Source organism: Salmo salar, chromosome 03, assembly GCF_965601325.2.
Source record: "Salmo salar chromosome 03, fSalSal1, whole genome shotgun sequence".
In the NCBI taxonomy this organism is placed as follows: Eukaryota; Metazoa; Chordata; class Actinopteri; order Salmoniformes; family Salmonidae; genus Salmo; species Salmo salar.
The window spans coordinates 15,605,285-15,633,140 of record NC_138293.1 but is presented as its reverse complement, the minus strand read 5'-3'; the positions used below and the strand labels follow the sequence as shown (position 1 = coordinate 15,633,140).

At 42.3% G+C, this 27,856-nt stretch overlaps 1 protein-coding gene across 1 annotated transcript in view; it reads left to right on the top strand.

Moving 5' to 3' along the window:
- ocln1 (occludin1) overlaps positions 1-27,408 on the top strand; it is a 33,754-nt gene extending 6,346 nt beyond the window's left edge. Inside the window, exons 3-13 of the mRNA XM_045715672.2 lie at positions 559-767; positions 951-1,122; positions 1,388-1,438; positions 1,761-1,871; positions 4,901-5,653; positions 6,039-6,200; positions 21,615-21,769; positions 25,142-25,357; positions 25,625-25,796; positions 26,406-26,447; positions 26,706-27,408. Of these exons, the coding sequence (XP_045571628.2) occupies positions 559-767; positions 951-1,122; positions 1,388-1,438; positions 1,761-1,871; positions 4,901-5,653; positions 6,039-6,200; positions 21,615-21,769; positions 25,142-25,357; positions 25,625-25,796; positions 26,406-26,447; positions 26,706-26,807 (2,145 nt within the window). The 3' untranslated portion in view covers positions 26,808-27,408. The remainder of the gene's footprint in view (positions 1-558; positions 768-950; positions 1,123-1,387; positions 1,439-1,760; positions 1,872-4,900; positions 5,654-6,038; positions 6,201-21,614; positions 21,770-25,141; positions 25,358-25,624; positions 25,797-26,405; positions 26,448-26,705) is intronic.
- The last annotated feature ends 448 nt before the right edge of the window (positions 27,409-27,856 follow it).

Genomic DNA, 27,856 nt, shown 5'->3' with positions numbered 1-27,856 from the left:
CTTGGTCTTTTACCAAATAGGGCAATTGTCTGTATACCACCCTTACCTTGTTACATACAACTGATTGGCTCAAACGCATTAAGAAGGAAATAAATTCCACAAATTAACTTTTAACAAGGCACACCTGTTAATTGAAATGCATTCCAGGTGACTACCTCATGAAGCTGGTTGAGAGAATGCCAAGAGTGTGCAAAGCTGTCATCAAGGCAAAGGGTGGCTACTTTGACGAATCTCAAATAGGAAACATATTTTGATTTGTTTAACACTTTTTTGGTTACTACATGATTCCCTATGTGTTATTTCATAGTTTTAACGTCTTCACTATTATTATACAATGTAGAAAATAGTAAAAATAAAGAAAAACCCTGGAATGAGCAGGTGTCCAAACTTTTGACTGGTACTGTACATAACTTCACACAGTTGCAATCATCATATGAGGCAACATGAGGCAGGTTGTTTTCACCCTTTCAGCACAGTGTACATGTGTCATTGGATGCTTTGGTATCTAATATACTTTGAGTTGTTGCATGATACATAATTCTTCAACTTTGGCTTCAGGAGCATCTGAGGTCCATCTCTGTTGCCCAGACCAAACCTCCTAATCCCCAGACCAAGAGGATTGTGTTTGAGGATGAAATGGACAGCTCAGTAAGGGCGAACAAACGCCTGCACATCACAGATTCCCATCAGGAGGAGCCAGGCAGCTGGAACAGAGCCAACCTCACAGGGTATGCCCAGAAGCCCAGAGTCATCGCAGACTATATAATGTGAGTGAGAGGATTTGCCTAATATCCTGACACTGATTTTGTGTAAGGATGTGAGGCTCTCGTGCTGAGGTACACATGGAGCAACAGGAAGTGCTCATATTTGGTTAAATTGCACTAGGTGTAATAGTGATATGTAATAAGACATTATCTAACATAGCCTTGTGTCTTACCCTATCCCTTCAGTAAATATCCAGAAATCTTCTCTATGGAAGAAAGGGAAAAATACAAAGCTGTTTTTAACGACCAGTATCAGGAGTACAAGGACCTTCACAAAGATATCAGTACCACCTTCATGAAGTTCAGAGAGCTGGATGCCATGATGGGAAAACTCCTCAAAGATGGCAATAGTCATGAGGTGAGTGATTTCATCTAACTCTGCAAATCTGGGCTTGAGCCTCGAGGGTGTTTTCGATCTCACTATGATACAATACACCTTTCCTTTTTTCTGGAACTACGCTTGAACTGAATATATTTTTGTTATCTCATTGTCACTGTCACTGAGCAATGAGGCTTCCACTAAAAATAGCATGTGACATCTGCATAATATTATTTTTAAACATGAATATCTTTCATCCTTTTAACCAATTTAATTGTGGGTGTTTGTTCTGTCCATTATGTAGGAGCAGAAGAGAATCCATCGGATTTTGAAGAAGTATGAGCAAAACAAAAGTGTATGTGGTGAATGGAGAGCCCTAACATTCCTCTCACGTTTCCTCACTCACGCTGAAACAATTCCAAAAATCGTTCAGCAATCATTTTAACGTTCAACTGAGATGTAGTAGAATTGATACTGTTGTGTAAACAACCAGGTAATATTTGCTTTTTCAATAAAGCTGCCCATTCATGTGAATAATATTGCTGCTACTTTGAAACGGGGCCTCTAGATTTCTCATTTAACACCGCTTACATTACAAAAAGAATCAGGCTGTGGGGAAAGATGTGAAGTGATGGAGCTGCAGTCGACACGATGTGTGTTTCTTTTTGACTTCACAGGACCCTGCCTTCCTGGAGAAGAAGGGACGCTGTGACTATCTGAAAGCTAAATTAAGCCACATCAAGAACAGGATCCGCAATTTCGACCAGGACAGCTTGGCAAAGGGTCGGGCCTGAAGAAATAGCACACAGAGGGAACAAAAGATCCATCATTATTCTGTTCCTGTCACGCCTTTGATTGTTTTGTTATTTAAGCACCATTTGTTTTTTTGGTGTGTTGTTTATTTGGATTTCAGTAAATGTCTCTACAAACCAGTAACTGTGTGTTGTTCCATTATAGTCTACAACATGTTTTGTGCTACTGTAAAGATTACTTGGCCAGAAATATTGTGAGTGAGTTTCAGTCATGGAGTGAATGAACTCGTAAACCAACCCAGAGCTCGACTGTGTACCTTTGGACTTTTGTGGACAATGCTAACAGGGTCAATTCACATTTCATTGACTAGCATTGCATTTGCAGGGCTATACATATACACTACATAACATGGAGAGTTTTTTTGTATTTTCTTTATATGAATTGTTAAATATGAAATGTTAAAAGGGCAGTAGGGAACCAACAATCCACTTGAATCTATAACACAGTAATGACATATGCATTTTTTTTTAAGAATCCATAAGAATACAAAAAAAAACATTTGTTTTAGTAACTTATATATATGTATTTATAACAATCTATTCCTGTCAAGAGTTATGCAGGTAAGCCTATACAGCAGATGTATATTCTTCCAGATGTGTTGTATCTCCCCTCTACCTTTATATTACTGATCTGGAAAAACGCGATAAGCGACATACAGTTTAAGGTAGGCTCTCTCTCTTTCCAGTCTCCACATTTTGAAGGAGAGCGCGATAGTTTTTGAAAAGTCTACTGTGTTGAGACCTTGCGCACCGCCATGCGCATTGGAGCAGCCAAGAGAACAGCCAGTGCACACCTTTTAATCGTTTCAGGAGATGTAGCCTACATGCGTGAAAAAGCTTCGAAAAGTAGGCCTATATTCGAAGTGCTAATAGCTGTAATGTTAAACTTTTTTTTTTGCACAATGACCGTTTTTCAATAACATTAGCCTACAGACGTTTCAGGTAAGTGAACGTTATCAGTTGCTACTACAATTATGTTTGACAGGCTGTGTTGGTGACACGGAATTTGGAATGTAATGTAATGACTCCATCTGATAAACCCTGGAAAATTAAAGTAGCATATAGGATAAAATTCTTTGTTTTTTGTTTGTGTGAGCAGAAAAGCTGCTAAACGTTTAAGGGTTGCGTTTTTTTAGTCTTTCTCTTGTTAATTTATATTATTTCACCGTTATTTATACAGGTAAGTAAATTAAGAACAAATTGTTATTTATTTACAATGACGACCTGTCTAACACATTAATAAACAACACATCAACAAACAACAATTACACTACATATCTATTACACATCATTTACACAGTACATGAAAAGCAAACACAAAAATAAACACAATCCTATAAAACGAACACATTCTTCAGTAAAAAGGCCCTCTAACATCAGCCTGAATCGCTCTAGAGTAGGGATGGGCAATTTATGTAGGCCCGCATATCCTTTCCCCCCAAAAACTTTTTTTTGTAGAAATTGCTCCTTGTGTATTCTACTATTCAACTCTCAACAGTCTCAACTGTACAATTACACAAGGTGCCATTTCGAATGTTTGATGTGCATCAGCAGGTTATCTCTTGTTATGTCAGTCACTGACTGCACTTAATTAGCCTATGTCACCTGACTTTTTCAAATATATATATATATATATAAAAAATAAAAAACGTTTTTTATCCTTTATTTTGTACTTTTTAACACTTTTTCGTGATATCCAATTGGTAGTTACAGTCTTATCCCATCACTGAAATGGTGGCCCCCACATCCATCAGTAGACCATCCCTGCCCTAAAGGTACCAAATCCACCAACTTTAAGGCCTTTTGGAGATCATTCCACACAAGAGGCACAAAAAAACTAGACCTTCATGTTTATATTTATAGGCCTGCATGTTTGTTGGTTGGGCAAATATTCTTGTGCTTTTACTGTGGTGTGCAGGCCTATTTTTAGAATTGTATGCAAAAACATTTTTTAATTAGTTTTCACCATTAGTAATAATAATTTCATACAGGATATGGACTGTGGCCAGTGAATATAGCAGTATCGTGTATTTTGGATGACTGAAGCCTTGAACTTGCTTGCTTTGATGCCTGTCAGCCTTTCATGAGTTCAGCTCTTGAATTATTTACTGTATCCTGCCTATCAGAGACCACAGATGTGTGTTCTAACTTTACTATCCTTCTGAGTTCCAAAAGTTCTCACAAGGATAGTAAAACAAGGAACATTTGACAAGTGGAGTCATTTCACTGTCCCCAAAAGAGAAATGCTATTTTAGGCTTAGGGGTTAGGTTTAGGGTTAGAGTTAGAATTAGGGTTAGAGTTAGAATTAGGGTTAGGAGTTAGGATTAGGTTCATGGTTATGGTTAGGGGTTTGGGTTTAAGGTTAGGGTTAGGGTTAAGGTTAGGGAAAATAGTAGTTTGAATGGGAATAAATGTTTTGGTCCCCACTTGGATAGTAAAACCAACGTGTGCGTGTGTGTATGTGCGTGTGTGTGTGTGGGTGTAGACCTAAACATAGCTCAGGTTAGAGTGGTGACAGTCAGATGTAACCGTGAGGGCATAGTCACTATCATCATTACATGCCTTATATTGCACCCTCCCCTTGTATATTCATCACATGCGGACAGGACACATGACACCTGGACTTAAGCAGCTGAGAGGTAGAGAGCACAGTGGAAAACAGCACGCATCACCGCACACACTGCTGCTGCTGGCTGTCTAAATTATTGAGGTCCACTGGGTTGAGTTGCAGTGGACTGATGAGTTGTGCTGTTCACTGAGGGAGAGGGAGCGTTGTTGGCAACAAAACGAATGAGAATACTGTCGGTTGGGCAAACAGACAGAGAGAAGAGAGACTCTAAATCTATCCAATGTGTCGTTCCAATGCGACGTAAAGGCACCTGATGTCATTTGATATCATGATATGATTTATATAATTTGCAATAAGATGTGATTTGTTATGATAGTACATTAGTATGACATATTCAAATGTATGTCTTGTTTTGCAGGCTTCCCTTCTCTCTGAATCATGTATGAGCCGCGGCACTATGACAACCCACCCATCTATAGTCCTCCCTACACTGCTACCTCCAATGGATTCTACACCCACAGAAGTGTGCACTCCCCAAGGAGCAACTTTGACCCCTACCCTCCTCCCCCTGACTCATTCTATATGGAAGATAGGCCTCAACACTTCTACAAATGGTTCTCTGCTCCTGGGCTTGTCAAAACCATGGAAGGAGCGACAGTCATCTTCTGTTTCCTCATTTTTGCCTGTGTAGCCTCCACGTTGGTCTGGGACATGCACGGAGCAGGAATAGGAATGGGGGGCTATGGAACAGGGTCTATGGGGGTTGGCAGTGGCACTGGTGGCTATTACGGAGGCAGCTATGGCTATTCCAGCTCCTACATGACCCCCTATTCGGCCAAGTCGGCCATGATATCCATGGCGGCCATTAACTTCCTGGTTTCTCTGGGCTTCCTTGTGGGGAGTTTTTCTCGGTCGCCTGCTATGCGCGGTCGGAGGTTTTACCTGACAGTGTTAGTCTGTGACGTTGTCCTGGCGGTGCTGCAGGGCATCATTGACATTGTGTTCGTGATCGGTGTCAACCCCATGTCGCAGAGCTCTCAGAGCATGCTCTATAACCCCATGCTTATGATGTGCCAGAACATGCAGGGAAGCCCCAGTCTAAGTGGGAGTGTGGGAGCGGGGTTCCCTGGGGGTTTCCCCATGTACAACCAGTATCTCCAACACTACTGCTACATGGACCCTGAAGAGGTGGGTCAAAGCTTTACTCCAATGCCCTTCGTAATTATTGGAAGCATTTTTTATTCTTATGGCTCTATACTCCAAAAGTTTGGATTTGAAATCAAACAATGACTATGAGGTTAAAGTGCAGACTGAAGAAAAATGCTTCACTGTCCCAATAATTACGGAGAGCACTGTACATCTTCACTATATAAACCTTAACAGTTTACTACTACAGTACATGCTATGAAATACTTTTGACCCCTTTTTGTTTTCTCAGTTGGATAGCTGTTGTAATTAATGGCAATCATTGTGGCGAATCATATTACATTTAATTATAGATACTCTTTCATTCACCTAAAGAAATGAATCGTATGTAGTGATGAGGACACATTTAATTTACCCTCTGTTTCAGGCTGTGGCGTTGGTGCTTGGGTTCTTAGTAGTGGTGGCGCTGTGTGTAGCTGCATACTACGCCTACAAAACCCGCAGTAAGATCTGGCGCCACGGCAAACCCAACATTATCTGGGACCGACCTCTGCTCAGACCACCTGAACGAAATGATGTACAGGACTGGGTAAGTGGAGCGTTTGATTTCTTGCGGTACAAAAATGGACAGGAATTCACTGCAGTAGTCCTATCCTACTCACGTTGGCCAAGAACATCCATAATGTGGTTGGTTACATCACAAACAGTTCACATGTTTGACCCAGTGCGTTACAATGAATTCCTTTGTGTCCCAACCTGTCACCTGGATAACTAGATCAATAGCAAAGGTGGACGTCACTGTTGGGGGACAGCATAAAGGTGATATAAGCTCTCAAGATTGTTGTTGGAAGAATAAACATTGTGTTGTGGTGTGGTGATATCTAAGCAATAACGCCTGAGGAGGTGTTGCGTCGTGGCTATGAACAGCCCTTAGCCGTGGTATATTGGCCATATACCAGAAACCCCCGAGGTGCCTTATTGCTATTATAAACTGGTTACCAATGTAATTAGGTCAGTAAAAATAACGGTTTTGTCATACCTGTGGTATACGGTCTGATGTACCACGGCTGTCAGCCAATCAGCATTCAGGGCTCAAACCACCCAGTTTATAAAAGCTCTCAACATAGTGGTTGGAAGAATAAACATGGCATTGTGGTGTGATCATTAGGTGGCTGTGGTCACAGATTATCCATTATATTGACCAAATACTCAAGTGGCCTCTCTAACAATGAAAACAAATGTCTTTAAAAAATGGAAGGCAGTTGGGAGGAGGCAAGGTCAGGTTGGACCATTCTAGCCAATGAGAGGGGGTATATGTGTGTAAACACCAGGCACAACACTAAAAATGAAGTGCTTTGTAACACTAAAACTAGTGGCAACTGAGCTGCTACCACCTTAAAGGAGATGAAACGTTAACTTTGCTGGAGTATTGAAACACATGGTTCTGAGGGTATTGAGACAGATTTAAGGTGGACTGAAACATTCATCCTGAGGTGATCTGAAACATGACGGTGTGATGTAACACCACATAATCAAGAGTTGTGCAACACCTTGCCAGAGATTGGGAGCGCTAACTAGAGCCCTGCACAGGCATGAATTTTACGCCTGAGTCCTTCCCATGCCTGTGACGTTCAGGCTCAACCCTACCCAGGCCCGATTGCTTCTGCCAAATTTAAGGCCCTGTCCGAAGACCTGAAATCCTCTTTGTCTGTCACTCTATCACTCCCTGCGCTCAGGCAGCTCGCTCTGCGCTCAGGCAGCTCGCTCTGCGCTCAGGCAGCTCGCTCTGCGCTCAGGCAGCTCGCTCTGCATGCACTCTGCTCATGGCGGCTCTGTGTATACATAGCAATGGCTCCGCTTGGGCTGCTCTGCCAGAGATATTAGAGAAAGGAGGAGATAGGAATCCCATTGGGCAATGAATGGAGGAATGTATAACGCCCAGCAGACCGTCGAACAATTGCGTTCACGTTGTCATAATCCCTTCTCAAAGTTAGGGTATGAGTCGAGAAACGTGCCTATTTTCCTTGAAAGTACCTTAATGTCACGATGCCAAAGCTAGACAATATTACATATAGCAAGTTAATTATCTCACATCTTGGAAAATATTTGTAATGTTGTACTTTTTGTTGACGAAATTCATGCTAATGTTGGGTTTTTGACCTAGCGCCCAATTGACTCATTCAAATAAAATGAAATGAAATCAAATGTAATTTATCACATGCGCCCGAATACTGTGAAATGCTTAGCGACAAGCCCTTAACCAACAATGTAGTTCACTCCTTGAAGGAGAGCTCTCCTATCCCAGAATGCACCTTGCAGCTCATTGACGTAGCATGGGCAACGTACACAATACGATTACAATGGAGTTTCCCCATCTCCTCAAAAGTATTTCTGGCTCTGCTCAATGAAGGAAGAGACATGAGAGTCCAGTTAGCTGTTAGCTACTTTTGATCAGTCTAAACTCTAAAGTCAAAGGAACATCTCTCCTGTTTTATATTTGACAAGGTCTAATTACTTCCGACACCATGATCTTAGTCAGATATGACTGTACTGCTCAGCAGAGTACGTGCAAATGGCTCAGCTTCAAAATGTTACTGATAAATTTAGTGATACCCGAGCCCTGCCGTACCCTAGTTATTGAGGGAAAAACATGCCCTTCCCGGCCCTAACCCGATGTATAACGTTGGCGCCCGTTGGGCTCAGATCAGGTAGCAGAGCTCTAGCCCTAACCCGGTAAAGCTTGAAAACATTATTACAGTGTTTCGAGTCCTGTGTAGTGCAGAATTAAATCCCTTCTCTTTTGGTGTTGTTTCCTCTCTCTAAAGCTCCTAAACACTATGATGGTGTTCTGAATCCTGTCTAGTGCAGAATTAGATCTCTTCTTCTGGAGTTTCCAAGTACTGTAAATGGGAGTCCCTCTTATTGTACACTGAGTATACAAAACATTAGGAACACCTGCCATTTCCATGACAGACTGTCCAGGTGAATCCAGATGATAGTTATGACCCCTTAGTGATGTCACTTGTTAATCCTTCAGAGTCTATTGACACAAACGTCAATGCGTCAATCTCCATCAAAATCTGTCAGTTTAAGATAGAGATATCAGTTTTTTTGCGTGGGCTGCATTTCTATTCACCGCATCTGCCTATGTCGGCCTTCCACATCTGCAGTGGATGGTGGCCGAGCTAAAGTGGTGTTTGTCAGACCATGAGAAATCCTGAAAATCGGAATTCTCACAAACGTCTGTAGTGTCCAAACGGTTTGGCCTACAACAGGGATCATCAACTGCAAATTGTCCACAACAAGCACAAACAGATATAACGTTTGACTAAAACAATCATTTCAAATCTTGCTCACATTTGTTTACGATCACGTGTCTCTCTATTATGTGTGAGAATACTTGGGAACAGATTTCTTAAATTAAAATCACTTGGAGCTGATATCCTGGTGTTTTCACAGTCTTTTATGTCACAAAAAGTTGATTTATTATATTTTTTTTGCTCAGAAAGATTGGTGGCCGAATAAGTTGGGGAACCCTGGCCTACAAACCTCTCCACTCTATGGAAAGGGGAGACTCTTACGAACACAATGGTGCTCTCCCTTGTATCACAGGTCTTGTCTGAATGGAACCCAGTGTCACAGGACTCGTCTGAATGTAACCCATACAAACGAATGGATGTATGGGGGTAGTTTTGTGCCAACAAAAATAAGGGGTTAAATATGTGTCCACAAAAAAATAAAACATTTCTTGAGCTTTCTTATATCTCCTTGATATAGGACAGACACTTCAAAACCTTATGATTTATTTTTTGACTGTCTTTTTTGGCATTTATGAATGCATTATTCAGTGCATTTCCTTGGGGCTAGTAGTAAAGGCCAAATTCAATCATTTCAAATGATTATTTTATACCTAAAGGGGTCCTAACATTCAAAATCAAATAGCTAAACGAACGATGGTATGACCATCTTATTAAAACAACTCCATATGTACTTTTAAAGGTTAAATCCACGTAAGTCAGTATAGATGAAGGGGAGGAGACAGGTTAAATAATTATTTTTAAGATGAGACATGGATTGTGTATGTGTGCCATTCAGAGGGTGAACAGACAAAGGTAGTAGAATGGTAGTAGGTGCCAGGCGCACCGGTTTGTGTTAAGAACTGCAACGCTGCTGGGTTTTTCACACTCAACAGTTTCCCGTATGGATCAAGAATGGTCCACCACCCTTAGGACATCCAACCAACTTGACAGATGTAGGATCTTAATTTCATGATTTTTGTTGCTGAGAATTTTCCTGCACAGCAGAAAAGGCTAACTTTTAGTGTATTCTATGTTTAAAAAGGCTTCTAAAGTTTGTAATTTACACTTTAAAATGTCAGACTTGATTTGCCCTAATGAAATATATCAAACTCTACAAAACAATGTCTTAATTATAATCCACAAAATAATTCACATTTGCTGTTGCTGCAGGATTATTTTCCTGCTGTAGCAAACTGGCTCAAATTAAGATCCTACACCTGTAGAGTCCATTCCCCGATGAAATGAGGACGTTCTGGAGGGCAAAAAGCACTTGTAAAAAAACTTCAGCCCAGGGCTCAATGCGATCCACCAGTCATCCATTATGCTAATGTCCTGACCTGAGTCTTTAAATTCAGATGATGTTACATGGTATGGAAGGTTGTTCAGATTAATTGAGTCACAGTACAGTTGAGTTAGATGATATGATTGACAGTTGACAGTTCAGCTGACATTAGTCTTTGATGCTGGTCTTGATTGGCCAGCCGGTGGGTAACGTTGTGTGTATATATACACATACACGTGTCTGATTTTCTGCAGGGAGACAGAAATAGCAAAAAAATAACAAGTAATAATGATAGTGTATGAATGTAAAATGAGGTTATCACATGCTATAATAGTAATAAATTGCAATATGAATACAATTATTAAACATAATAACATGCATAAAGCAAATACTTGATTAAGCTATGCAAATATAGCAACAAGATAACAATATGAATGTCAAAAGTGGGATGAAATAACACGTGGTGTAGTAGGCCAAAGCTAGAGCAGGCTAACATAGCAGTGGCTGTTAAAACCTGTTGGGGCTAGGGGGCAGTATTGAGAATTTTGAAAAAAATATGTGCCCATTTTTAACTGCCACCTACACCAACTCAGAAGCTAGGATATGCATATTATTACCAGATTTGGATAGAAAACACTCTGAATTTTCTAAAACTGTTTGAATGGTGTCTGTAAGTATAACAAAACTCATATGGCAGGCAAAAACCTGAGAAAACCTGAGAGAAAAAAAGAATTTTGTGGCTGTACTATTTTTTTTAATCATTGTTTAATAGATACCACAGTGAGAAAGGATTCATTTCGCAACTCCTACGGCTTCCACTAGATGTCAGCGATCTTTATAACATTGTTTGAAGCGTCTATGATCAACAGAGACCAGATGACAAGGAAGGGAAGTTGACCTCCCTGGGATGTCGTCACTTCCATTATTGCCTGCACCTGCTCAATCATGTGACGCGAGACAATTTTCAAATACGTTTTTCAAGACACAGGAGAGGTCGGGTTGAAACATTACTGATGTTTCACGTTAAAAATGGCTCTAAAGATTGATGCTAAACAACGTTTGACATGTTTGAACTAACATAAATAGATTCTTTTATAACATTTCGCCGTGACTTCCCACCCCCCCGCCCGCGCTACTTTTGAGTGGCCACCGAAGCGCTAACAACATGGAACAACTTGGAGTTATTTGGACATCAATTATGAACTTTGTCAAAAGAAACCACATTTGTAGTGGACCTGGGATTCCTGGAAGTGCCAATGGATGAAGATAATCAAAGGTAAGGGATTATTGACGATAGTATTATTGAAATTAGATGGTTACAAGATGATGCTAACCTATATAGCCTAGCCTATTGTTCTTAGCACAGCACCCGGTTTATTGCAACTTGTGATTTCCCAGTAAAGTTATTTTGAAATCTGGCAATACAGTAGCATTTACGAAATGTTAAAATATAATTATTTGAATGACAATATTATAATTTACCGATGTTTTCGAATAGTAATTTTGTAAATTGTAACGTTGTTCACCGGAAGCATTTCAGAGAAGGAAAAAATCTGAATTTCACCGCTACTGTAAAATGCTGTTTTTGGATATAAATATGAACTTGATGGAACAAAAAATGCATGTATTGTATAACATAATGTCCTAGGAGTGTCATCTGATGGAGATTGCCAAAGGTTAGTGCATAATTTTAGCTGGTTTCTGCTTTTGGTGACGCCTGACCTTGAATTGAAAATGGATGTTTGTACTTTTGTGGCTATGTACTGTCCTAACATAATCTAACTTCATGCTTTTGCCGTAAAGCCTCTTTGAAAATCGAACAATGTGGTTAGATTAAGGAGATGTTTATCTTTTAAATTGTGTAAAATAGTTGATTGTTTGAGAAATTGAAATTATTAGATTTTTGATGTTTTGAATTTCCAGCCTTGTTAGCAATCCCGTCTCGGGGTTCATTGCTAACCTGTAGCCCCAACAGGTTTTAAGTGTAGCATATAGCATGTGGGGTATACATCAAACAGTAGATAAAACTCATAAAGCTAGTAGGCAAACAAGCCAGCTGTCACGTCCTGACCAGCAGAGGGCGCTGCCCGCCAGTCAAGAGTCGCCAGAGCTGCCCGCCAGTCAAGAGTCGCCAGAGCTGCCCGCCAGTCAAGAGTCGCCAGAGCCGCCCGCCAGTCAAGAGTCGCCAGAGCCGCCCGCCAGTCAAGAGTCGCCAGAGCCGCCCGCCAGTCAAGAGTCGCCAGAGCCGCCCGCCAGTCAAGAGTCGCCAGAGCCGCCCGCCAGTCAAGAGTCGCCAGAGCCGCCCGCCAGTCAAGAGTCGCCAGAGCCGCCCGCCAGTCAAGAGTCGCCAGAGCCGCCCGCCAGTCAAGAGTCGCCAGAGCCGCCCGCCAGTCAAGAGTCGCCAGAGCCGCCCGCCAGTCAAGAGTCGCCAGAGCCGCCCGCCAGTCAAGAGTCGCCAGAGCCGCCCGCCAGTCAAGAGTCGCCAGAGCCGCCCGCCAGTCAAGAGTCGCCAGAGCCGCCCGCCAGTCAAGAGTCGCCAGAGCCGCCCGCCAGTCAAGAGTCGCCAGAGCCGCCCGCCAGTCAAGAGTCGCCAGAGCCGCCCGCCAGTCAAGAGTCGCCAGAGCCGCCCGCCAGTCAAGTCGCCCGAGCCGCCCGCCAGTCATGAGCCGCCCGAGCCGCCCGCCAGTCATGAGCCGCCCGAGCCGCCCGCCAGTCATGAGCCGCCCGAGCCGCCCGCCAGTCATGAGCCGCCCGAGCCGCCCGCCAGTCATGAGCCGCCCGAGCCGCCCGCCAGTCATGAGCCGCCCGAGCCGCCCGCCAGTCATGAGCCGCCCGAGCCGCCCGCCAGTCATGAGCCGCCCGAGCCGCCCGCCAGTCATGAGCCGCCCGAGCCGCCCGCCTGTCCTCCGGCCCAGCCCGAGCGGCCCGCCTGTCCTCCGGCCCAGCCCGAGCGGCCCGCATGTCTTCCGGCCCAGCCCGAGTGGCCAGTCTGCCCGGCGCAGCTATCGGCGCCACCGAAGTGGGCGACGCCGAAGGTGGAGCGAGGTCCACGTCCTGCACCTGAGCCACCTCCAGGATAGGTGGGTTGGGGAGGGAGGGTGTAGCACAGTGCCGTCGTTGACGGCAGCCACCCTCCCTTCCCTCCCTTATTGTTTAGGGGGATATTTTTTGTTGTTTGGGCGTTTGTTTTTTCTTTTAGGTGCTTTCCGGGGTCTGCACCTTGAGGGGGGGGGTACTGTCACGTCCTGACCAGCAGAGGGCGTAATGGTGTTAGTTTTGGTCAGGATGTGGCAGGGGTTTTGTGTGTGTGAATGGTTGTGTTGGTGATTGGGACTCCCAATTGAAGGCAGGTGTGTTGAGTTGCCTTTGATTGGGAGTCCTATATAGGAGTGTGTGTTTTTCTTTGGGGTTGTGGGTAGTTGTTTTTGCACTGCGTTTGATAGCCTGAAACTGTTGCTGTCGTGTATTGTTTTTGTCCGGTGGATGCTTTACTCCTTTTTTTAAAATATGAGTATCCACATTCCCGCTGCGCCTTGGTCCATTCTTGAAGACAGCTGTTACACCAGCAGTATTATCTCAAAAGCTGGCCTTCATTTGCATATAAAACAAGTGCACGAAAGGTGCAAACAATGACGTGTCAATTAACTACATGTAGAATCAAGAAAACTGATCAATGAAACAAAATGTCTGTTTTACTTGGACAATTAGCATCCAAACTGCTACACAAAATAAATGTTCTTGGTGCTCTCCGTTGGAGTTTGTGAAGGACCCGAATACAGGGAAGGTGCCTGCAAACTTGCCTGTTTTTATACTTGACCATAGAGTTTTGAATGCCCTCCCTCCACCGCTGTGCTTCAGACTGGGGGAATTCTGAACATTACAGAGGCACGATGTTTGAAGTTCACATTTTGCCTTTAATCTAAACATTCATCTTCTGATATGAAGGTATGAAAAAAATAAAGGTGGAATTTCACCAAAAAACATTCTCCTTAGGCCCTATTCAGACTTGAGATAAGTTGATTTAACGTGCACTTTAAAAAATGGGACTTCAGTAAAGTTTTTATTGAGTCCATGTTAAGCCTGAATCAGGCCCCATGTGATCAGTGTAACAAAGGTGGTTCAGCACAACAGTTTCCTTCTGAAGACTGGCTGAGTGGCCTAAGGTGGTGTTTTGACAAGCAGGGGACCTGGGTTCACATCCACTTTCTCACATGAATACCAGCGATGAAGGCTCACTTTATACATGTCATTTAACTTTTAGATGTGTGTATTGTTAGATATTACTGCACTATTGGAGCTAGGAACACAAGCATTTCGCTACACCTGCAATAACATCTGCTAAATATGTTAATGAAACCAATAACATTTTATTTGACCTTGTTACTTCCGCTATAACTTACATAGCCCTAAACATTTTGATTGTACAATTATTTATAATCTCACAAAGTTCCCTGGCAACTGTAGCCTATAATCAGTGCCAAAGTCTACCCTAGGAAAGTATTCAATTCCCAGTGTCTTCTTTAAATGTTTTATTAAAATATTGACAGAAAATTCAATCAAAATGTATAATCAATATTTATGCTATAAACCATATGCAATTTAAAAACATTTTATTATATGAAAGACAGTCTGCCAAAACATTTACATGCACTGAAACACCAACAATTGTTTTCAAAACACAATTATTCATACTGAAGAACCACTTTGGGTGGCTCCGAGTACTTGTTTTGAAATACAGTACATTTAGAAAGTATTCAGACCCCTTTACTTTTTCCACATATTGGTAGGTCACAGCCTTATTCTAAAATTGATTAAACAGTTTTTTCCCCCCTCATCAATCTACACACAGTAACGCATAATGACGAAGCAAAAGCAGGTTTAGATTTCTTTAGCAAATTTATCGAAATAAAAAATATGAAAAATCTGAAGTATTCAGACCCTTTACTCAGTAAAGGACATTCAGAGACTTGTTCCAAAGCCACTCCTGCGTTGTCTTGGCTGTGTGTTTAGGGTCGTTGTCCTGTTGGAAGGTGAACCTTCGCCCCAGTCTGAGGTCCTGAGCACTCTGGAGCAGGTTTTCATCAAAGATCTGTTCATCGCTCCGTTCATCTTTCCTTTGATCCTGACTAGTCTCCCAGTCCCTGAGACTGAAAAACATCCCCACTGCATGATGCTGCCACCACCATACTTCACCGTAAGGATGGTGACAGATTTTTTTCCAGACGTGACGCTTGGCATTCAGCGGGCTGTCATGTGTCTTTTAATGAGGAGTGGCTCCATCTGGCCACTCTACCACAAAGGCCTGATTAGTGGAGTGCTGCAGATATGGTTGTCCTTCTGGAAGGTTCTCCCATCTCCACAGAGGAACTGGAGCTCTGTCAGAGTGACCCTCGGGGTCTTGATCACCTCCCTGACCAAGTACCTTCTCCCCTGATTGCTCAGTTTGGCCGGGCAGCCAGCTCTAGGAAGAGTCTTGGTCGTTCCAAACTTCTTCCATGTAAGAATGATGGAGGCCAATGTGTTCTTGGGGACCTTCAATGATGCAGAAATGTTTTGGTACCCTTCCCCAGATTTGTGCCTCGACACAATCCTGTCTCGGAGCTCTACGGACAATTCCTTCGACCTCATGGTTTGGTTTTTGCTCTGACATGCACTGTCATCTGTGGAACTTTATATAGACAGGTGTGTGCCTTTCCAAATCATTTACAATCAATTGAATTTACCACAGATTTACCGCAGGACTCCAATCAAGTTGTAGAACCAACTCAAGGATGATCAATGGAAACAGGATGCACCTGCGCTCAATTTCGAGTCTTATAGCAAAGGGTCTGAATATTTATGTAAATAAGGAATTTCTGGTTTTTTATTTGTAATAAATGTGCAAAATGTCTAAAACCTGTTTTTGCTTTGTCTTTATGGGGTATTGTGTGTAGATTGGTGAGGAAAACAAATAATTTAATCCGTTTTAGAATAAGGCTGTAACGTAACAAAATGTGTAAAAAGTGAATGGGTTTACATTCAAACTGTCACACCCTGATCTGTGTCACCTGTTCCTGTGATTGTCTCCACCCCCTCCAGGTGTTGCTTATTTTCCCTGGTGTATTTATCCCTGTGTTTCCCGTCTCTCTGTGCCAGTTTGTCTTGTATGTCTTTCAAGTCAACCAGCGTGTTTTTCCGTACTCCTGCTTCTATTCTCTTTTTGCTAGTCCTCCCGGTTTTGACCCTTGCCTGTTTTCGGGACTCCGTACCCACCTGCCTGACCATTCTGCCTGCCCTGACCTCGAGCCTGCCTGCTACTCTGTATCTCCTGAACTGGTTTTGACCTTTTGCCTGTCCACGACCATTCTCTTGCCTACCCCTTTTGGATTGATTAATAAATATCAAAGACAAACCATCTGCCTCCCGTGTCTGCATCTGGGTCTCGCCTTGTGCCCTGATACAAACACCAGATCTCACCTTAGGTGCACTACTTTTCATGGTTTTACTGTACAATGATGGTGTTTTGAGTATTTCTATTTTAACAGTGAATGGTTTCCACTAGTTGCCACAAAGGTTTTTTTCTCTTTGTCGCTGTGGTAACTAATGATGACCAGGCACAACACCGATATAACGTTTTTTTTTCAAAATTGCTGGGATGTCACGTGTACTACTTATATCAGGTCATTCGTAACAACCTAATCATTAAGACATTTCTATTTGATCAAATAAGCCATTCAATGTTTTGTTTACCAAATTCGACACTCTCTCATTGACCTCCATACAAAAACTCCACCTGCTGGAGAACAGATTTGGGGCCCAGTTATCCGCTTCGCCACTTCCTCTCTGCTGTAGTTTATAGAGTAACATTACCTCTTCTCACTGGCTGTCAGGTGCTTGTTTATGGCACACCTGGTTTCACTCAGACTGATCATTAGCCAGCCAGGTGATAACAGGCATTGTGAGGACCCAGATAAGGTAATGGTATCACGACTGTGTATTTACTCAAAATGGTTTCGGCCAATCCAGGCCCTGAGTTGTTTAAGCAGGTATATGGCACACATTGGCCATTTGGACATGTTTTTTTAGTTTATCACAAAAAACATTACATTGAAAGAGCAATTAGACCGCTTGTAAAACATGAATCCAAAAATAAATATGACTTAGCAAATAAATATATTTGTTTTCCCTTATTCAGAAATGATATTTCCCAGCACAAACAATTCACTAAAATATTATAACCTCGTAATAGAGCATACAGTAGTATTGACTTCCTGTGAGGAGCTGGTTTCATACATGACCTGTCTGGGTCCCTGGAGAATTCATTACGTTGAATTATTATAGACAGTGAGAATATCAGTGCGATCAGAGCACTGATAGTGATAGACTCTTCACTCTGGTGCCCACGTAATTCATTTACTCCGTAGTAGCCCCACTTCCTCCATTTCCTCTGGTAGAATGTATTACGTCCCGTGCTATAGATCTCAAACTGTTAGAAAACGTATTCGCAATCAATTATTCCACAGTGGCCTATATCTTATCCCAAGTATCTGGCAGCTTCTTGTGTGGTGCTAACCCGATGCACCTTCATTGCAATGAGCTGCTTGCCTTGCAGGGAAGCATATATAATGCAAATGTCATGTATAATGTATTAAAGCAGTGAGTTGCCTTGGTGTTGCTGCAAACCTCTACAGTATACGCTTCTTAATCAGTCTGTCTGCAAGGCGCAATAGTACCGCTTCATTTCACAGAAATGGTGTCGGTGAAAATAAGCTTCTTTTTTTGTTCATTTTAGTTTTAAAAAATGAATTAGCCCCATATTGAAAGAACATTGTGGTTATATTAAAATAAACCATATTAATGTAAAAAATGTTACTTCTACTTGCTGACTGTGCAGGGATTTCGCTAGACAGTGCCTTTGAGGTTTTACACGTATTCCAGCTGGGAACAGTAATGGCGTGCAGCCCATCTGATCCATGTCACAGACTTCTAGTCTCGACAGACTGTTCAGTCTATCTGCTCCTAATGATGTTGTAGATCATTGCTGGAAGTGCTTGATGTTGGGTTATGCCATCCGAGGATAACTATGGTGTGTATTATGAATACATTTGCAGCCTTTATGAATGCATTAAAGGTTTTCTATATAAGAGCCTTGACCATCAGCTGTTATGACTGCTTATAACAATTCTTAAAAGGCACTATCTATAATGCTACGCTGGTGGTTCGAAAAAGGGTTCCCAGAAAGTCCTGTTGTATTTGTTAGCTAGTCTTTTTGGGGTCCACACAAAACATGAAACGTGACACAATAGAGATCATTAATAGACAAGAACAGCTCAAGGACAGAACTACATCAATTGAATAAACACTACATGACCAAAAGTATGTGGACACCTGCTCGTCGAAAATCTCATTCCAAAATCATGGGCATTAATATGGAGTTGGTCCCACCTTTGCTGCTACAGCAGCCTACACTCTTCTGGGAAGTCTTTCCCATAGATGTTGGAACTTTGCTGCAGGGACTTGCTTCCATTCAGCCACAAGAGCATTAGTGATGTCGGGCACTGAATTTTTATTTTTTAATTTTTTATAAATGATGTTGGGAGATTTCCCTTCACTGGAACTAAGGGGCGTAGACCGAACCATGAAAAACAGCCCCAGACCACTATTCTTCTTTCACCAAACTTTACAGTTGGCACTATGCATTCGGGCAGGTAGCATTCTACTGGCACCCGCCAAACCCAGATTTGTCCGTCGGACTGCCAGATGGTGAAGCGTGATTCATCACTCTAGAGAACGTGTTTCCACTGTTCCAGAGTCCAATGGCAGCAAGCTTTACACCACTCCAGCCGACACTTTACATCGCGTATGGTGATCTTAGGCTTGTGTGCGGCTGTTCTGCCATGGAAACCCATTTCATGAAGCTCCCAACGAATACTTATTGTGCTAACGTTGCTTCCAGAGGCAGTTTGGAAGTCGGTAGGGAGTGTTGCAACTGAGGACAGATGCTTTTTACGCCCTACGCACTTCAGCACTAGGCGGTCCCGTTCTGTGAGCTTGTGTGACCTACCAGTTCGCGGCTGAGCCGTTGTTGCCCCTAGATGGTTCAACTTCACAATAGCAGCACTTACAGCTGACCGGGGCAGCTCTAGCAGGGCAGAAATTTGACGAACTGACTCGTTGGAAAGGTGGCGTCCTACGACGATGCCATGTTGAATGTCACTGAGTGCTTCAGTAAAGCCATTCTACTGCCAATGTTTATCTATGGAGATTGCATGGCTGTGTGCTCGATTTTATACACCTGTCAGCAACTGGTGTGGCTGAAATAGCCTAATCAACAATTTGAAAGGGTGTAAACATACTGGTGTATACAGCGCCTTGCAAAAGTATTCACCCCTTAGCGTTTTTCCTATTTTGTTGCATTACAACCTGTAATTTAAATGGATTTTTATTTGGATTTCATGTAATGGACATACACAAAATAGTCAAAATTGGTGAAGTGAAATGAAAAAAATTACTTGTTTAAAAAAATTCAAAAAAAATGGACAAATGGTGCGTGCATATGTATTCACCCCCTTTGCTATGATCTGGTGCAACCAATTACCTTCATAAGTCACATAATTAGTTAAATAAAGTTCACCTGTGTGCAATCTAAGTGTCACATGATCTGTCACATGATCTCAGTATATATACACCTGTTCTGAAAGGCCCCAGAGTCTGCAATACCACTAAGCAAGGGACACCACCAAGCAAGCGGCACTATGAAGACCAAGGAGCTCTCCAAACAGGTCAGGGACAAAGTTGTGGAGAAGTACAGATCAGGGTTGTGAAGTTGAACCGTCTAGGAGCAACAACGGCTCAGCCGCGAACTGGTAGGTCACACAAGCGCACAGAACGGGACCGCCTAGAGCTGAAGTGCGTAGGGCGTAAAAATCATCTCTCCTCAGTTGCAACACTCACTACCGACTTCCAAACTGCCTCTGGAAGCAACGTCAGCACAGTAAGTATTTGTTGGGAGCTTCATGAAATGGGTTTCCATGGCAGAACAGCCGCACACAAGCCTAAGATCACCATACGCGATGCCAAGTGTCGTACATATCAGGGTTGGGTTATAAAAAAATATCTGAAACTTTGAACATCCCACGGAGTAGCATTAAATCCATTATTAAAAAATGGAAAGAATATGGCATCACAACAAACCTGCCAAGAGAGGGCCGCCCACCAAAACTCACGGACCAGGCAAGGAGGGCATTGATCAGAGAGGCAACAAAGAGACCAAAGATAACCCTGAAGGAGCTGCAAAGCTTGACAGTGGAGATTGGAGTATCTGTCCATAGGACCACTTTAAGCCGTACACTCCACGGAGCTGGGCTTTATGGAAGAGTGTCCAGAAAAAAGACATTGCTTAAAGAAAGAAATGCATGTGGGATGTGGGAGACTCCCCAAACATATGGAAGAAGGTACTCTGGTCAGATGAGACTAAAATGTAGCTTTTTGGCCATCAAGGAAAACGCTATGTCTGGCACAAACCTAACACCTCCCATCACCCCGAGAACACCATCTCCACAGTGAAGCATGGTGGTGGCAGCGTCATGCTGTGGGGATGTTTTTCATCAGCAGGGACTGGGAAACTGGTCAAAAATTGAAGGAATGATGGGTGGCGCTAAATACAGGCAAATTCTTGAGTTAAACCTGTTTCAGTCTTCCAGAGATTTGAGAGTGGGACGGAGGTTCACCTTCCAGCAGGACAATGACCCTAAGAATACTGCTGAAGCAACATTTGAGTTGTTTAAGGGGAAACATTTAAATGGCCTAGTCAAAGTCCAGACCTCAATCCAATTGAAAATCTGTGGTATGACTTAAAGATTGCAGTACACCAGCGGAACCCATCCAACTTGAAGGAGCTGGAGCAGTTCTGCCTTGAAGAATGGGCAAAATCCCAGTGGCTAGATGTGCCAAGCTTATAGAGACATACCCCAAGAGACTTGCAGCTGTAATTGCTGCAAAAGGTGGATCTACAAAGTATTGACTTTGGGGGGGTGAATAGTTATGCACGCTCAAGTTTTCCGTTTTTTTGTCTTATTACTTTTTTGTTTCACAGTAAAAAATATTTTGCATCTTCAAAGTGGTAGGCATGTTGTGTAAATCAAATGATACAAACCCCCAAAAATCTATTTTAATTCCAGGTTGTAAGGCAACAAAATAGGAAAAATGCCAAGGGGGGTGAATACTTTCACAAGCCACTGTATATAGTGTAGGTAGTATAAGTGGTCTACAGGGTAAGACCGGTATAATTATGAGAATGTCCTTGACATTCTGGTTAAGATGCATGAGACTTTCTGGTTCATAGCGTTCGAGGCAGGACACAGCAAAACACCCTCAAAAACACTATCATACCAAATCCATATGAAATATTTAGGCTAATAGCAATGTTTTTACATTGTTTCAGGTGGACTATGTTGCAGAGGGGCAGAGCACTCAGCGGGCCCCTACTGTGATCTTATCAGAGAAGACCGTTCCTGATCTCAGGACAGAGAACAGTGTTGTCTCAGACGGAGCCGGAACAGTCAGCATCTACAGTGAGGAGACCTACAATGGCAATGTGTGAGTAATAGGGCTTGATATTGTCTAAAAGTTTGGACATACCTACTCATTCAAGGGTTTTTCTTTATTTTTAATATTTTCTACATTGTAGAATAATAGTGAAGACATAACTATAAAATAACACATATGGAATCATGTGGTAACCAAAAAAGTGTTAAACAAATCAAAATACATTTTATATTCTTCAAAGTAGCCACCCTTTGCCTTGATGACAGCTTTGCACACTCTTGGCATTCTCTCAACCAGCTTCACCTGGAATGCTTTTCCAACAGTCTTCAAGGAGTTCCCACATTTGCTGAGCACTTGTTGGCTGCTTAAACTTCACTCTGTGGTCCAACTCATCACAAACCATCTCAATTGGGTTGAGGTTGGGTGATTGTGGAGGCTAGGGAATCTGATGCAGCACTCCATCACTCTCCTTCTTGGTCAAATAGCCCTTACACAGCCTGGAGGTGTGTTTGGGTCATTGTCCTGTTGAAAAACAAATGCTAGTCTCACTAAGCACAAACCAGATGGGATGGCATATCATGCTGGTTAAGTATGCCTTGAATTCTAAATAAATCACAGACTGTCACCAGCAAAGCACCCCCACACCATCACACCTCCTCCTCCGTGCTTCACGGTGGGAACCACACATGCGGAGATCATCCGTTCACCTACTCTGCATCTCACAAAGACATGGTGGTTGGAATCAAAAATCTCAAATTTGGACTCATCAGACCAAAGGACAGATTTCCCCCAGTCTAATGTCCATTGCTCGTGTTTCTTGGCCCAAGCAAGTCTCTTCTAATTATTGGTATCCTTAAGTAGTGGTTTCTTTGCAGCAATTTGACAATGAAGGCCTGATTCACGCAGTCTCCTCTGAACATTTGATGCTGAGATGTGTCTTTTACTTGAACTCTGAAGCATTTATTTGGGCTGCAATTTCTGAGGCTGGTAACTGTCATGCCCTGATCTGTTTCACCTGTCTTTGTGCTTGTCTCCACCCCCTCCAGGTGTCGCCCATCTTCCCCATTATCCCCTGTGTATTTATACCTGTGTTCTCTGTTTATCTGTTGCCAGTTCGTTTTGTTCGTTGAACCTACCAGTATTTTGTTTCCCTGCTCCCACCTTTTTCTTGCTCCTGTTTACGAGTTTTCTGGTTGACCGTTCTGCCTGACCTGACTCTGAGACTGCCTGCTGTCCTGTACCTTTACACCCTCTCTGGATTATTGACCCCTTCCTGCCTTGACCTGTCATTTGCCTGCCCCTGTTGTAATAAACTTTGTTACTTCGACACAGTCTGCATCTGGGTCTTACCTTCAAGCGTGATAGTAACTCTAATGAACTTATCCTCTGCAGCAGAGGTAACTCTGGGTCTTCCTTTCCTGTGGCGGTCCTCATGAGAGCCAGTTTCATCATAGCGCTTGATGGTTTTTGTGACTGCACTTGAAGAAGCTTTCAAAGTTCTTGAAATTTTCCGTATTGACTGACCTTCATGTCTTAAAGTAATGATGGACAGTCATTTCTCTTTGCTTATTTGAGCTGTTCTTGCCATAATATGGTCTTGGTATTTTACCAAATAGGGCTATCTTCTGTATACCACCCCTACCTTGTCACAACACAACTGATTGGCTCAAACGGATTAAGAAGTAATGAAATTCCACACATTAACTTTTAACAAGGCACACCTGTTAATTGACATGTATTCCAGGTCACTACCTCATGAAGCTGGTTGAGAGAATGCCAAGAGTGTGCAAAGCTGTCAAGGCAAAGGGTGGCTACTTTGAAGAATCTCAAATATGAAATATATTTTGATTTGTTTAACACTTTTTTTGGTTACTACATGATTCCATATGTGTTATTTCATAGTTTTGGTGTATTCACTATTATTCCTCAATGTATAAAATAGTAAAAATAAAGAAAAACCCTTGAATGAGTAGGTGTGTCCAAACTTTTGACTGGTACTGTAAATGTAATAGTCCAGTCTAGGTAAATAGGCCAGTCTGGGGAGGATTGTCTCAGCCTGGAGTGGATAGCCTTAACCCATAGTGAGTTTCCATAGTCTCTCCCTGGAGTGAATAGTCTCTCCCTGGAGTGAATAGTCTCTCCCTGGAGTGAGTAGCCTCGACCGGGAGTGAGTAGCCTCGACCGGGAGTGAGTAGCCTCGACCGGGAGTGAGTAGCCTCGACCGGGAGTGAGTAGCCTCGCGGGAGTGAGTAGCCTCGACCGGGAGTGAGTAGCCTCGACCGGGAGTGAGTAGCCTCGACCGGGAGTGAGTAGCCTCGACCGGGAGTGAGTAGCCTCCACCTAGAGTGAATAGTCTTAGGGATGTATTCAATCAGATCCGCTTTAGCCAACATCTGCATAGTGGTTGTTTTGGCGACGTCGGAGGTGGAACTGTGTTAGAGCTGTCAAATCCACAAGCGGCTCCTGGCATTATAACTAAAGTGGGCATTGCCATTGGCTGCACGGAGTGCATTAAGAGAAATCCCATGCAGCCTTGTTTACACGTTCGAGCACTGGAATGTGAGATATAATCTATACCTCGATTAGGCTAACAAAATCCTCATTCTTTTCTTTAATTATTTTCAATTTTAGCGTAATTATGTCTATATAGCCTACACTTTCTCGTTCTGAACTTCTAACGTGAGTGGGACGGATGTGGCTTCGTGACAATGGTCAAGAGCAGCTGCTCACTGATTTGATGACTTCAACGCAGTTCTGCATTTATTTAAACATTTTTCCTTAACCTTTATTTAACTAGGCAAGTCAGTTAAGAACAAATTCTTATTTACAATAACAACCTACCCTGGCCAAACCCTAACCTGGACGACGCTGGGCCAATTGTGTGCCGCTCTATGGGACTCACAATCACGGCTGGTTGTGATACAGCCTGGAATCGAACCAGGGTCCGTGCATTAGGGCATTAGACGGCTGTGCCACTCGGGGCATCCGACACCGCCAAAACATCCGCTATGTGGGTGTTGGCTATCGCCGGTTAAAGTTTGATCTGATTTAATCCAGGCCTTGTCCTAGCCGAATAGACCAAAGTTGTATAATAGTCACAGTATTGTTATTGGTAACAATAAAATTACCAGAACCCTACGACTCACCCCTGGCTGTAAAGCCTGGTTAGACACAGGAAAACAATATTAAAATAGTTCATAACAGTATGAAAATGAATAAACTATTTTTTATTAAAATTTGATTTTCTCTGCCTGCTGGTTATCAATTTGCCACCTTCCACTTCTGCTTTGCTGTCAATACAGATACATTATTTTCCCAGTGTTCATGCTGTATTGACTGAATGGTCCAAAGAATAACACCATAATGTAATCATGTAGTTATAAAGGTTAACTAGCTTTATTGACAGTTTGATATTATCTCCAGTTACTATGACAACACCAATGGGCGTGTGCCTGAGCCCCTGTCCCGGCACACCAGGGTCAGCTCCAGCCCCTCTGTGGAGGCAGAGAGCCTGAAGAAGTACCCCATTCACAGGGAAAGGGAACGGGATCCTACCCCCCCTTCCCAGGAGGAGACCCAGCGTGAGACCGGCTACACCGCTGGTGAACTGGACCAAGACCAAAGTGACCACATGCATAGGTGGGCTGTATTTGTTGAGAAGATGGATTGATGGATGAATGGATGGAACGAGGGATGGCGTGATAGATTAAACATTCAAACAAACAGACAGTATCCAACCGTTATCTGCTGTGTGTGCTGTGTCAGATATGCTAGTGGGAAAGCATGACAGAAAGCCATTTTGTTCCAAAGCTCTCTACATTCAAGAAAGCGCTCAAGAAAATTGCAGCATTGATCTAAATGGAATTACCTGTGTCTCCTTTATTCCTGTGTAATGTGTCTCTTCAGCATGTACCCTGAGATAACATCAGACAGGCAACGACGACAGTATAAGAAAGAGTTTGACTCCAACCTGGCGAGCTACAAAAGCCTGTGTGTCGAGATGGATGACATCAGTGAACAGATGCACAACCTGAGCCGAGAGCTGGATACCCTGGAGGAGGGGACTGCGAAGTACCAGGTGAAGAAAACATATTCTGTTACATTTTCTGGCAAAAAACAATATGGCTATGTTTTCTTTACGGTCTAATATTCTCCTGATATTTCGCGTAGAAATGTATAATTGGCAACTACATTGTTATTATCTCATAATTTAAGTTTTGCTAATTTATTGAAACAAGCACCATTACAGCACACACACACACACACACACACACACACACACACACACACACACACACACACACACACACACACACACACACACACACACACACACAAGCTTACTTTAAATAAATACATTTATAACAACTTTTTGAGAACAAAATCAGATGAAGGGGAAGACTCGGCTCTCCCAGTAAAAGGAGTCAAGCATTCGATAATTTCACCTCAAATCTGTACTACTAAGGAGTAGGTGGTATTTTAACCTTTGCTGTTTAGTTGAATGAATCAGTTAAATGATACACAAATAATAAAAAAAGGTTTAAAATGGAAATGCGGCGGCAACTAGCCTTATGCGTTGGAAAAGGAATTTGTGTGTTTTTTGCCTCATCGTTGCGCATAAACTGACTTTAATGAATAATCCCCCTTTGAGCAGTAATGTTTTTGAGAGTTATCCTTTATATCTTAGGGAGTGGCTGATGAATACAACCTTCTCAAGGGCCTGAAGCGGGTGAGTTATAATCGCTCAAGTTACTGTTCATCAATAATTAATCACTCCCTATATGTTTCCTTTCTCCATTCTTTTTTAGGAACAATTATTGAATTTTGGGAGGTATTAACTTTATAATATTATGTAATTTATAAATATATTATAATTGAATATATTATATAATGTGTATTATGTAATGATATTATTCACTGACCAATTGATATATCATTGTAAATGTTTGATATCTAAGGTCTGTAGTGTGGCATTTCTCCTCTGCAGACAGCAGACTATCATGCCAAGAAGCAGCGAAGCAAAGAGCTGAGACAGAACCTATTCCACATCAAGCGCCTAGTGAAGAACTATGACAATGGCCTTTGTTGAAGCAGCCTGGGTCTGCTGTACCATCCACAACTACTCCATACAGCAGACTATATGGTACCAGTCCAGCAGTTCTCAACAGAAGACACCAACACATTTTTAACCTCTATTTAACTAGGCAAGTTAAAAACTAATTCTTATTTTCAATAATGGCCTAGGGTTAACTGCCTGTTCAGAACAACAGATTTGTACCTTGTCAGCTCGGGGATTTGAACTTGCAACCTTTCAGTTACTAGGCCAACACTCTAACCACTAGGCTACCCTACCATGCTCTTATGGGATAATGTTTGATGGTGAACAATAGTAACTTTGACTGATGCCGCTTCACACAGGTTCAAAAGGAAACAGTTGAATGGTTCTTTCTCCCCGAAAATGACTTACAATAGGTAGATGTAGATTATGAGGTTGAAACAACCATATTGAACGTGTATGTTAAGGGAAACCTTTGACTTGAGGTGAATGTTTGTTGTAGGGTATGATTGAGACATTTTCGTGATTCATTCTGTTACATTTTTACTATGGATTCTTATGCTTTGTAAGAGATGTAATATTCCTGTGTAATTTTTTTCTGTTTTGTTATTTTATAAATGTTGTACTGATCTGTTCTTGTCTCTTTTGTCTGCTCTGTGCAACATTGCAAAAGTATGTTTTCACCGATTACTAACTACAAAAAAGTATGCATTCTAATATTCTATATTTAATGTATTTAATGACGAATAACAACTTACATATTTTATAATGAAATATACAATTATTGTAGAATATTATGTCTTGCAATGTGATCATGCAGTACATTAATTCCAGACATTCCTTAAAAATGTTTACAGTAGTTTCTTTGAAGAGAGTCTGATGCAAATTCAACAGGTTTGTTGATCAATTAGTCTTCCCGTGGTTTATACATTGTTCAGACATTAATAAAGATGTAATGCAATGTATTACATCTCTTAAGGGTGTACTTTACAGTCGAAATTTCTGAGTACAAAAATATTGCCCAGATCTAACTGACGTTCTTATGGATGTAACTAACTAGGGAAAGAAACCACAGACTCACC